Below are 13276 nucleotides of genomic sequence, written 5' to 3'. Positions count from 1 at the left end.
ATAAAAAATCAAATCTTCCATGATATTAAATTCATTTACAAATTCTGAGTATGGTTTTATTTTATACATTTATAATTTAATGACAACAAATAAAATAGAGATGTGCTCACTTTTATATGAAGTGCCTGAAGCTCACAAAAGGCAATGCACTCATTAGAGTCAAATGAAAACTTTACATAATTCTATGCTAATGTTGTTTAATTTAACAGAGTATTGTACACAGCAAGAGAACAATGGAGACGGCCAATTAGTGTAATTTCGTGTAATGGATTAGTGTATGTTTCTCGCAAACGAATTATAAGCTCGAATGCATTTAGAATCATGTGTTGCACCCCTAGAGCTTTCCAATATAAGTAGTATGTACAATTCATGTATTCTGTAAAGTATTTAAAATTGTTAACCCTCATTAGCTCAACGTAGTAAAAGGCTTAGCGTAATCAAAGGCGTGGGTTCGAGTCTAATCCAAATTTCATTTTAGATATTTATACCCTCACATATTACCCCAAGCGTTTCCGAAAATAGAAATATATAACAATTCTTGGTTTATTGTTGTCATTAATAATTAATATAATCTTACTTTAAAATAATAATTTAGGATAAATGGCTCGTTTATAATTTTTGATATTTAATTTGCTAGGTATACTATTACGTAAGACCTATACAAATTTTTAGCTCTTTGAATTATTAACATTAAGTCCTTAAATATATACAAATATGAATATACAATAGTAACTGTATAAATCATGACCGAGTAGAATTGTGAAAAAAATGCTAGCAGCATTTCCTCTGTGAATCGCAATCCCGATCCTCTGGACAAAAAATTCGTTTTTTTCACTCCACTCCTCCTTTTCAGTTTGACGCATTATTGTAAGCTACATTTTTTTTGTCTTTTTTATCGGACTTTAAGACAATTAAATAGATAAAAAAAAATTAGCGCAACGTTTAGCAGCTTGACATAAAATTGACAATGACAATCGACGTCAAATGTCATTATAATCGTAAATAAAAAAATATATCTTTGAACTTGCAAGTGTAATTAGAATTCTCTATATCTTGGTACAAATTCACGTACATAATTTGAACTGAATTTGTCCTCATATTTAAGGTTCTAGAAACTTAAAGACATTTTTAATATGTCGTTCTTGGTAAAACAGTGTGTTCGAAGGGTATGATCACATAAATTATTCCTATAATATACAAATAATTAATTTAACCTTTAGAATACATATCATTATTGGTTTTTTTTTCGATAGGTTTTAGCTCCAGCAGTGGCAATATCGAAAAAATCATGTTTTTCCACAAGTAAGTATTACATAACTTAATTTAAGCAAAAATCGCCGGTGCGACAATTTGATACATTTCATCTAACTTCGACATTTTAAAACTGAATTAAAATTAAACTAGGTTATATAAATCCTCATTTAATTGAACAAAATCTTAAAACTTCAACCTTATTTCTAACTTTAATAAAACATCTACCTACTTAATGTAAAATTCGGCTTAGAGTTTACTTATTGCATTATTAAAATATCACTCATATTTTTCAGCACCTGCTGTCTTTGTTCCAAGAGTACAGAAGCCTGCACCTGACTTTGCTGCTACAGCGGTAGTCAATGGGGAATTCAATCAGTTGAAACTCGCTGACTTTAATGGAAAATATGTTGTTCTGGTCTTTTATCCATTGGACTTGTAAGTATATATAGATAATAACTTTATAAATATTTGTTATGTATTTATTTCTCATTTACTTATTAAGCATACACCTGAAATATATTAATCATATATAGATAAACAGGGCATGCAAAAGTTGCTATGTGTTTTTTCTTATTTTTAGATTTTTATGCTGTTTTAATCGTTATATCAATTTATGTAGCTTTCGATGTATGAACATCATAGTTAAATTGTAAAACTTTTAAATTATTGAATTTATCACAAAACTGTTTGAATATAACTAAAAATTGTTTGTATCAATAAATTGCTGAAATATCAATTAAAACGGCATAACAATTTAAAAATAAGAAAAAAAACCCATAGTGACTTTTGCAGGCGTAACACAATATACTTCTTAATGTAATTTTTTTTCTTTTTTTTCAGCATTGAGTCCAAAGTTAGCTTTAATAAATAAACTAATGTGTCATGGAATTCAATATAAAATAGATTCATAATAATACATTATTCATTTGAATATAAATTAGAAATAATTAAAATCGATAGAACAGAACCATACAGTAATTATGGCCTATGTGTGTGTATAAGTAATTAGTTAAAAAATATACCAAAAACTATACTACTAATGTCGGAGAGAACCTTCAGCTGATCTTTGATCTTTTAGACTACAAATTCATACACCTCTGACTTCCTCTTTTGGCCTTTTCGGCCAAAAATCAGCAATAGTTTTTCTGTTTAGGGACTCATAAAACATGCAGATTCTGTTTGCAAAAGGCCAGAAATCACGAGACCAAAATCAGACCTTCGGTCGGACACTACCACAGACATTTCTTATTTAATGTCAGCTATCAGTAAATAAAATAAAATTTAAAACAACAAACAGTTCCCCATTTACTTGTTTTTTGTAAATCACACTTGTATGGGTTATAAATTGTTTGACACCCTACTATGATGAGGAGGATATTGGTTTTTAACTTGCAGTCTAGCAATTGGCCAGGTGTCACTGGGCCAATGAAATGCATATGCATTTTCCGATAGAAAAAAAAGTATAAGTGCCAGATGAGATAAGCTGATAGCTTATTAACTATCATACTTTCACAAATTCTGAAATGTTAGAAGTTCTGGATAACCTCTTCTTCACTCTTCGGTCACGGCGAGCAATAAGTTCCTTTAGAAAAATATAAAAATAAATACACCATTGAGCTTACATATTTTTAACAACAAAAATAAAGCACAGTTGTTATGTTATAACATTTTTCTAGCCTTTTAATGCATACCGCATTTCCAAAAATGCTGTAACAACAGAAGATTTAACAATTTTCATTTATCGAATTTAAAAAATGAAGCACTTGAACAAGATTCATCTCTCATTTAACATGCAAAAATTTTTTTCATAAAAGATTTTATAGCGATTCCTGCTTTTTATAGGATCTTGGAATTTTGTTCAGTTGGTTAAAACCTTTTTCAGTCTGTCAGTTTATATTAAAAGCTTTTGATTAAGTAAATATTTTTTTATTTCAGCACATTCGTATGCCCAACTGAACTAATCGCATACAGTGACAGGTCGAAAGATTTTGCCAGTATTGATTGTCAAGTAATTGGTGTCTCTACGGATTCGGAATTCAGTCATCTTGCTTGGATTAATACACCACGAAAGGTATGGAACTCGAAGTTTGATTCTTGCAGTTTACATGTTTTAAAACCTTTTATATTTGGGAGAATTTTCATTATTGGTACTTAAATAAATGCTGTCTCGATAAAAAGAACACTTAGATCTTAATGGATGTTTTTTGTCTTTTTACTGTCTAAAGGATACTTCCTGTGGTTTCCTAGAATTCAAGGAGCACATATCTATGTAAGAAGGGAGAAATATATTAAGAATTTTATTGTTAGTTTTTTATTTGTTTCATGTATTGGAATTTTCTTTTTTAATTAATTGGGCAGACAGTATATTTGGCTATCTGGTGGTAAATGGTCACGAAGAAAGATTAACCAATCCTCACACCAGCGATCTTGGGAACTAATATGTTATGTCCCTTTTGCCTGTAGTTACACTGACTCATTCACCCTTCAAACTAAAATACAACAATACTAAGTATTGCTATTTGATAGTAGAACCTAAATTGTGTAACTGGTACCTACTCACAAAGTCCTACCACCAAGTCCTCAAAAACGCAACATGTAGGCGAAATGCTGAACGAGTATTTTTTTTTTATAGCATTAGCAGCCCGTAAATGTCCCACTGCTGGGATAAAGGCGTCCTCTCCCTTTAAGGAGAAGGTTTTGGAGCAAATTCCACCACGCTGCTACAATGCGGGTTGGCGGAATACACATGTGGCAGAATTTCGTTGAAATTAGACAAATGCAGGTTTCCTCACGATGTTTTCCTTCACCGCCGAGCACGAGATGAATTATAAACACAAATTAAGCACATGAAATTTCAGTGGTGCCTGCCTGGGTTTGAACCCGAAATCATCGGTTAAGATGCACGCGTTCTAGCCACTGGGCCATCTCGGCTCGAACCGAGATGAACGAGTATATATAATATTCATTGTAATATGATTATCGCAACAACAGACATACATGCTCATGCATCACAACATTTATATACATAGATAAGATAGGTATGAATGATATTTAGTATTGTTATAATATTTTTTTATTCATTGTTTAAGGATGGTGGCTTAGGAAAACTAGATATACCCTTATTAGCAGATTACCAAAAGAAAATTTCACAAGATTACGACGTGCTATTGGAAACTGGATTCGCCTTACGTGGTGAGAAATAGTATTTTAATAAAAAATCTAAAATTTTAGCTATATAGGACATTCTCATGGGATACTAGTAGACTGTGCAGGGCGTATTACAAAAATGTGTGTAAATGCATCTTTATTCCCCCACTCTGGTGTTTCGTAAGGACGGCAAATGCAACACGACCGAAAAGACGCCGAACTTTATTTTCGTTTCAAGGCATATTATAATATTTAACCCACAAATTTTATAATAATCATAATTGAAATTTTCAAGAATACTACTGTCACTTTGTATATTACGGTCCATTACTTTTTCACCTTTCATTATTAACACTATATTCGTTAATAGCTACCAAAGAAATATATATATGTAGAAAATTCAAAATAGTTTGACAAGCAAGTAATGAAATGGTTTGGATTTAAAATGAAATGAAAATATATTTATTACTTCCATCGAAAATTTCTACAATAAAACTCTCCTAAGGGTTTCCTTTAAATAATAATACTTGAATGTGCCATAATAAACATTGTTGATTACAGGACTATTCATAATTGACAGAAATGGAATACTCAGACATATGTCGGTGAATGATTTGCCTGTCGGCCGTTCAGTAGAAGAAACTCTTAGATTGGTAAAAGCTTTCCAATTTGCTGACAAACACGGAGAAGGTATGAACATTTAATGATACAAAGTTTTAAACCGCCAATGTGACTTGAGATTAAGAAAGATCTTAATAGCTTTTAAGCCAAATCCTCTATTTAAAGAATCATTAGTATATATACATAAATAGGTAACTGATTGATTTTGAACTACCTCCTCCTCAACAAACCTCCAAATTTAATCCAGTTGTGACGTTAAATGTGATTTGCGACTTTGAAAGTTACGAAACATTTTTATTGGGACGATTTTTGATAGACAATTATCCAATCCGTTAACAAAACGAATCGTTTCTTGAAAACATGTAATCAAGTAATCGTAAACTCACAATGATAAAATGCATTTTGCTTTTACAGTGCCTTGATTTTTTTTAAATTAATTATAATGATATATATATCACCGTATAATTGTAAATGCTGTTATAATATTATGTATTTCACGAGATTGTAAACTGGCGAAATATTGTGAACGGTGATTTAACTCAAAATAAAACGTTTATACGTTAAATTTCGATCAGGCTAGTGTTTATATTTTAACTGAAATTACGAACTTAGCTAGATTATAATCTAACGCTATAAACAATATATATATATATATATATTGTTAAACTTTAAAAATATGATCATCATGCAAAAATGACAAATGACTATCATATAATTTATTTTTGAAAAATTGTTACAGTGCTGTTTTTTTATAACTACGAAAAATATAAATATATAATAATAAATATTTCAGTGTGCCCAGCCAACTGGAATCCTGACACGAATGCTGACACAATCAAACCTAACCCCAAGGGCAGCAAGGAGTACTTCCAAAAAGCCAACTAAATAAAAAAAATGTAGAGACCAGAAATAAGTGAAACTTATATTCTCTTAAGACTAAATGTATGTAACATGGAAATTGTAGTCACAAAGAAAACAATATTATTCTGAATAAACCAATAAAATAATTAATTTGAAAGCTTTCAAAACTATTACCACAATGGCACAGATAGCTGACATAAAATAGTTATTTAAAAACTTCAATTTGTTTTAATAACTATTGTGATTATGAATTATACTTGAATTGTAAAGAAGCATTTTATTATTTAAGAAAAAATAAGCAATTATTAAAGCGTTTGCTGAAAATTATAATAAAATAGGTATTCAAATCTAACCTGTTTTCATTCATTGTCCCTTTATTTTCCTTGTGTATTAGTTAGATTATATATTATTACCAATAGGAATAAAATATTGCTTTCTCTCTCTAATGTGTTGGAGTAAACGGAACGGAACGGATGTATACGGCAAGTTATCAAGTTCAGTAAAATTAGTGACTCTTCCCAGTTTGGATACCGCAGACCGCAGATAATGGCGCACTGGATCTCAACTTATGTAACAGTTCCTAAAGGGGCTTAGTATCCAGTCGCAGACACATTTGTTGCAGGATATTATTAGGACTAACGAGCCGAGACGGCCCAGTGGTTAGAACGCGTGCATTTTAACCGATAATTTCGGATTCAAACCCAGGTGGGCACCACTGAATTTTCATGTGCTTAATTTTTGTTTATAATTCATCTCGTGCTTGGCGGTGAAGGAAAACATCGTAAGGAAGCCTGCATGTGTCCAACTTCAACGAAATTCTGCCACATGTGTATTCCACCAACCTCTAAATATATGTTATATATGTAATACATGAATATGCTCCAAACCTTCTCCTCAAACGGAGTGGAGGCCTTAGACCAGCAGTGGGAAATTTACAGACTGCTAATATAATTATTAGGACTAGATCCAGAGACCTGGTCATACACATTGCTATAATAGCGTGAGTAGCCCTATATAACCTTTTCTTTAACTCCTGCAGCTGGATGCTAGTTTACCCAATAAAGGTTATCTTTAATTTAATTGAACACGCCAGCAAATATAATTATATAAGAATCGAATAAAAAAACAACTGTTTCTGGTTTGAAGGGTATGCAAACCAGTGTAACTATATGTACATGAATGGATGCCAAGGTTGGTGGCGATATAAGGCATGGATAATATTTCTTAATGCCAACATCTGATGACCAGTTACCATCAGGTAGCCCAATTGGCAATTTTCTACAATAACGAAAATTCGGAATTTATTATGTCCTTTTTTTAAATAATACTTGCAATGCCCCAAATGAATTAAGGAATTTCTTATATACCTATTTTTAAGTTCATCACTTGCGTTAGGAGTGGGGACGACAATAGCCCAGGGGTCGATCCTGCGACTTTTTTTTCTTATGGCAATAAATAGTATAGTAAATGTATATTTTATTTAATTTCATTAGATATAAGTTTGACACATAATATCACTCTTAAAGTATTAATACATTAACAATAACATTTATTTTGGCAAACTATGATCTAATTATTGAAGAAGTTACTTTTCATAGGTTGTTGAGATTTTATTTATAACATTTTTTTTTATTGTGTTGTTTCTCACACAAAGTTTCACTTGTTTCATATACTAAATTGCATGCACTTAATTTTATTAACAACAATGAGATATATTTTTTCTCTATAGGTACATTTATAATTTGCCTAATTATTTTTATTACCCTAATCCGGTTATGAATTTTAAAATCCTTTAAATATATTCCTATATTATTTATACCATCTATAAAACAATGAAAGAACTTCGATGCTGTAACTTTACAAAAATAACAAATGCATATTTGATTTTTGTGCTTCTCTATGCAAATCCTTTAAGAAGGTACTATTATTATTATTATTATTTTTTATTATAATATATGCCTTTATTTCAATTAGTCCTCTCATTGTTCTATGATGGTTTTACATTGTAGCTATTAAACATTTCATAGCAATATAACAATGTTATTATCCTTTAATAAGTAATACCAATAAGAATAAGATACTTTAAAAGTACATACAATAAAGTAAAACTTGTCTATCAAAAACATGATTTAATTTGGAGCAAAAACGTTACATATCTACCAATAGATATTTTTTATTAAAATAGGCAAATTTTTAATACTTTCAAGTTCAATTATAAAACTTCCATCACTATATTTTCCGACTTCAAAACTGTACATTTTCATCATAATTTTGTACAGGAACTGTTCACTCTTCTCATTTCATTTTTCTGAACTCATGTTTATTCCACTCTTTTAGAATGGAAATTACATGATCCCTCAGGAACGATCATCATCAGAATCCCAAAACTCTGACTCATCTGTTTCAGAATCTGACGAGTCACTGCTTGATGCAGATGAATCGGACTCTAGAGCATTGTTTAAGTTATTTGCATCATTAAGTTTATTAAGCCCAGGTATTAAAGACATAGACGCCATTTTAACAGCCATTTCATTTTCTAAAATCTGAATTTCTTCCTGCTGTACCATTTCAGCGGCAGCCTCTAGTTCTTCAAGCTCTAGTTCAACATCTTTTTTTGTTATCTCTGTATTGGCAATGTTGTCACACAAAGGAATGAACTCATCTTGGGAACATTGCTGAAGAAATATTAAGTAATCCTTCATATATATTTGATTTAAAATGTATCTTGCGTCATCGCTTTGATTGAACATTTGATAAATATCAATGACACATTTAATAATGAACTTCTTTCCATGCTTTAGCAAAGATATAAGATCATTCTTTACTTTGTGACATATTTCAAAGTTCCGAAGTATGGGATAAACAAGCGCTCTTCTATAACAAGCTTTAAGAACTTCCTTTATATCCTTAAAAACACAAAACCAGCTTAGAGTTGCTGACAATTTGTTGATAGTCCAGCTTGATTCTACAGTACTTTCATTTAATGTTGTCCTCTTATCATAGCAATAGCCATAGAGTATATCCACAAGACCAAGAAAAACTTGCCGATGCTCAGTTTTGGTCAAAATATAATGCTTATTTGGCAAATCCTTTAATAAGCTCACCTCTTCCTCAGTAAAATCAGCATCTTTATCGAAATCAGGGCTAGCCCAAAAGACAGTTGCAAATAAATATGGAGCTACAAGTTCATCACAATGTAAATCAGCTAAGTAATGATCTGATGAAAATTTTATAAATTCATACTGTTCTCTTAATGAATTTCTTTTACCAATAGGATGTTGCTCCGGCCATTTCAGTTCAAAAATTTTGGGGAATTCCATACCAATCTCTTTGAATTCTGTTGAAATTTTACTAGCGAATCCATATGAGTATTTTTTATCAACTTCATTCTCATCATTTTCCTCATCAATCGTGATTCCTCCCTCCTCCAACATCTCGACTAAATTCGGATTTAAGTCAGGAATATGTCGAGGCGCCAATAAGCTGGTGATCATATCGAGATTCTCAAAATGTTCTCCTGGGTTTTCTTTATCAAATGTGAGGTTAAAATCTCCTGAATCACATGTATATGAACCCTTTGAGCTGTCATTTTCAACAATCTTACCAGGCAAACGAAGTCTAAGAAAATACGGACTTGATACGAATAAGAAATTCTCACCATCAATATCGATCTCAGTTTCGCCGATATTTGTGTATGGTGCATGCACCGTGATATAGACGCGAGTTTCGTCTTGTTGTAACTTAAACCGTGGCGTTAACATTTTGAAGAAGTAAGTATTCAACTAGACGTCAATATTTATATAGAAAAAAGACTAGGAATCAATATCAATTTACAAGTATACGCTCACAATACATCATAAACACTAAATATATGAAAGTCTTGAATGAGTATTCACTAACACAAACAGACTAAAGCCCAAGAATCAATCACCACCTTGATTTTTATTTATTATTTATATTCTCTAGCGGGTAGCATGTATCTACACTAGTTGAGCGCAACAATGTGATGACAATGTGTTTCAATTCCAATGTGATCAATAAAACAGTGGTTATATACTTTATGACATTTGTGATTTGATTAAAGCAATGTTACCAACTCGAACTTCGGTAAGTAAATAATATCATTTCAATAGTTGGTATTGGTAGTTTTAGACTTTTGTAGACTATCTAACCTAAATTTTAAAAAGACTTCAATATAAGTATGTGTTTTACCTATTGCTCTTTAATATTAAAAATAGGAAACGAAAAAATTAAAAAATAAATCAAAATAAATATTATTATAATATGCTATAATAATATTTTTTATAAAATTATACTTCACAAAAGTATAAAAAAATAGACTCGAAATGAAGCAAAGGTTATGATCCTTCCATAATTAATCTTTTATTATGCATCTTTATTGCAATCATTTGAAATAATTGAAGGAAATTATTTTTTTTGCTTTTTAAACTTTAACTTACCAAGCACTTTAGTAGACTACTACTTACTCAAAGTATTTAAATATTTTTCAGTCAACCTTCCGTCACACCCTCTACAAAAATCATATCGTCGCTTTTAATGTACAAAATTATATTTTCATCTTCAAAATAAACATTAAAAAATTCATAAATCTACTATCTATCTATCACATAGATCCACCGAAAAGTTGTTAGAGTTTGGAACACTAGTCATCAAGTCAAAATCAACTGCGCACAACAATGCTGCCATTTCATTTTTAATTTCGATTTCGATGGACTAAATGAGCTTAATGAGCCTATTTCCCATTCAGAGGTTTCCCCTAATCGTTTCAAATCATGGAAATAAATTAGGTACTTTTTTTGTTCATCGTTATATTTTAACAATAATAATAATAATCGAGTGATGTTTGTGAAAAGATACACATATGAGGCGCGGGTATTCTATAACAAGAAACTCGAATCTCACCACAGAGCACGAGTTCGAAATGTTAGAATGTGATATGTGACATTAATTGTAATAATAAAAAAAATTATAGGATACACGTCTCAATATGGCGTATCACGTATACATTTAAATATCAAATTGACTAACGTAACAAAAGACAAATTTAGAGATTTTTTAAAAATGAAATTAATTGATTTATTTTATAATTTAAATCAAACTATTATACTTATTGATTTCGATGATTTTGTGAAATAAAATCTAACTTTAGAAATATGAGAAACACAACAAAAAAATTATAAATATGAAAAAAAAATGTATGGATTCAGAAAAACATATAATTTACTTTGGTTAACATTACAAATGTTGAAACTATTTACAGTAGGTATACAAAAGAGTATATATAAGGAGCATGTATAAAGCTATTCGTATGTATGTTTTATGCGCAAGACGTATTCATAATTATTTGTTCTACGTTATCGTTATTATAATTTATACGTTAAAATAAATAAGGCGTATTATATATTCAATATCAGACTGTAAAGACGATTAAAATGCTTGGAATGTATATAAACATAATAGGCTATTTGACTGGTTTTTAAAAACCATTTTATATTATTCAGTAGAAGTTACGCAACCCAGTAAAAGTTGTTTTTTTTAATTCTTGTACATATTTGCTGAAAAATATCAAATTAAAAATTCCATATTTAAATAGCGCGCGAAAACGCTACTTTGACAATATGACGCTGCAATGGGGTCGGTGACATCACTTGCCTTTATTGTAATCTGTGGCACATATAATCCAAATAGGCAAACGAGGTTAACGAGCAAGTGACGTCATCATAAGCCCGAACAATCAGGAGCGTTTTGTGTCACGTGACAAACGTTTAAAAAAATGCATTTTAATTTATGGATTTTTGAATAAATAATTATTATTTTCAACTTTCGTTAGTAAAAAACCATTTTAAAACTCATAATAAATACTAATTACAATAATTGACTCTTTATTTTTCGCATTGTCAAATAGCCTATTCTAAAATTATGTTTCAATTATGTATGATAAATAAAGTCTACTTTGTTCTTAGTAATGTGATGTAATGTTTTATCCCATCAAAAACATAAATGTAAAAATGAGAGCCAAGTTAAATATTATGATTTATACCTTGGTTGTTGTCTTCAACGACAAAAGAAGTGAGATCTAAATTTGTGCCAAGTTAATAGTCCTTTCTGAAATTTATTTATAACTACATAAAATATCATTTCTTCTTATAACTTGGGGTAATATATTGTTGCCTATGGTCTGACTTGGCTAGTTCTCATATACAAATTATATTATAGCCTTCGTAAGTTCTAAGCCTTTACAAATGAATTATAAACACAAATTAAGCACGCAAATATTCAATGGTGTCTGGTTAAGAATCATGTTTTCTAGTGACTGGACAATCGCAGCTCTTAATGTACGTTAATACTAACTAAGCAATACTGAGCTGTCCTCCATTCTTCTTAGATGTTCGGAGTTATAATTTGTTATTCTAAACACAAACTACAAGTTGTGTTTATAAACATATAAGAACTAGCCAAGTCAGACCTTAGGCAACAATATATTACCCCAAGTTATAAGAAGAAATGATATTTTATGTAGTTATAAATAAATTTCAGAAAGGACTATTAACTTGGCACAAATTTAGATCTCACTTCTTTTGTCGTTGAAGACAACAACCAAGGTATAAATCATAATATTTAACTTGGCTCTCATTTTTACATTTATGTTTTTGATGGGATATCACTACTTTTTGTATATAAATTATTAGTAGGTACTTATTAATAACAAAATTAATACCAAATGGTTTTTGTTAAGCTATTCTATTTTCCTATTTCCTACGTTTACGGGGTATAATTGTTTTTTTTTTGATACGTTCTTATTTTTCTTGTAGGTACCTCTGAAATGTTCGAGTGAATTGCCCATTCAGTTTCCGGATTTTATTTATGCGTTTTCTGTTTATACTTAATTTGGCCAAATAGGGGTGGTATAACGTGCGCAGATGGTTGTACTCTACAATAGAGCTCTCTTGTGTCTTGATTTGACTTGGACCTAAATTGATAAGATGTACTCCATCTAAAGTTTTAACTCTGGAGAGTCCAACGTAAGCCTGCTCTTTACTTAATATAGAGGAGCCTATGTCGAAAAGAGCACCGTCAAGGCGAAGGCCCTGTGATTTGTGTATAGTAGTAGAATATGCTAAGCAAATAGAGAATTGTTTCCTTTGAACATATATGTACATTACTTAATATCTGTAGCTTGGTTTTGACTTCTAGTTCGCAAATTAAATTGTGTTTAAATTGAATTGTTATTTTACATGCGCTATTGTTGTTGTCGACGTCCCCAATGTACCTTCTCTATTTTTCCATTGGACCCATTCACCAGTCTTGCTGACTGCTGACATCAGCAAGCTTGCTCGATACTGTTCTTCCAAGCAATAAGGATCCCCGTTTG

The 13276-nt window shown here is 30.7% G+C and overlaps 2 protein-coding genes across 2 annotated transcripts; one reads left to right on the top strand and one right to left on the bottom strand.

The window, feature by feature from the left end:
* The first annotated feature begins 981 nt into the window (after positions 1-981).
* On the top strand, positions 982-6207 carry LOC125073009 (peroxiredoxin-2-like). Its single transcript, XM_047683665.1, has 7 exons — positions 982-1166; positions 1254-1302; positions 1548-1689; positions 3190-3325; positions 4344-4446; positions 4963-5091; positions 5816-6207. Exons 1-7 carry the CDS (start codon positions 1134-1136, stop codon positions 5905-5907), a joined length of 684 nt encoding a protein of 227 aa, XP_047539621.1. The 5' UTR covers positions 982-1133; the 3' UTR covers positions 5908-6207.
* Positions 6208-7443: 1236 nt separating this feature from the next.
* On the bottom strand, positions 7444-9972 carry LOC125073224 (protein SHQ1 homolog). The gene has a single exon (XM_047683968.1). It carries the CDS (start codon positions 9642-9644, stop codon positions 8241-8243), a length of 1404 nt encoding a protein of 467 aa, XP_047539924.1. The 5' UTR covers positions 9645-9972; the 3' UTR covers positions 7444-8240.
* Positions 9973-13276: the final 3304 nt, after the last annotated feature.

This window comes from Vanessa atalanta, chromosome 23 (genome assembly GCF_905147765.1).
Source record: "Vanessa atalanta chromosome 23, ilVanAtal1.2, whole genome shotgun sequence".
NCBI lineage: Eukaryota > Metazoa > Arthropoda > Insecta > Lepidoptera > Nymphalidae > Vanessa > Vanessa atalanta.
This window is presented reverse-complemented; position numbering and strand designations above follow the sequence as displayed.

Coding starts and splice junctions, on each gene's coding strand:
- LOC125073224 (XM_047683968.1), bottom strand. CDS start 9,644: ATGTTAACGCCACGGTTTAAGTTACAACAAGACGAAACTCGCGTCTAT.
- LOC125073009 (XM_047683665.1), top strand. CDS start 1,134: ATGTCGTTCTTGGTAAAACAGTGTGTTCGAAGG. Junction 1,303..1,547: donor AAAATCATGTTTTTCCACAA/GTAAGTATTACA, acceptor CATATTTTTCAG/CACCTGCTGTCTTTGTTCCA. Junction 5,092..5,815: donor TGCTGACAAACACGGAGAAG/GTATGAACATTT, acceptor TAAATATTTCAG/TGTGCCCAGCCAACTGGAAT.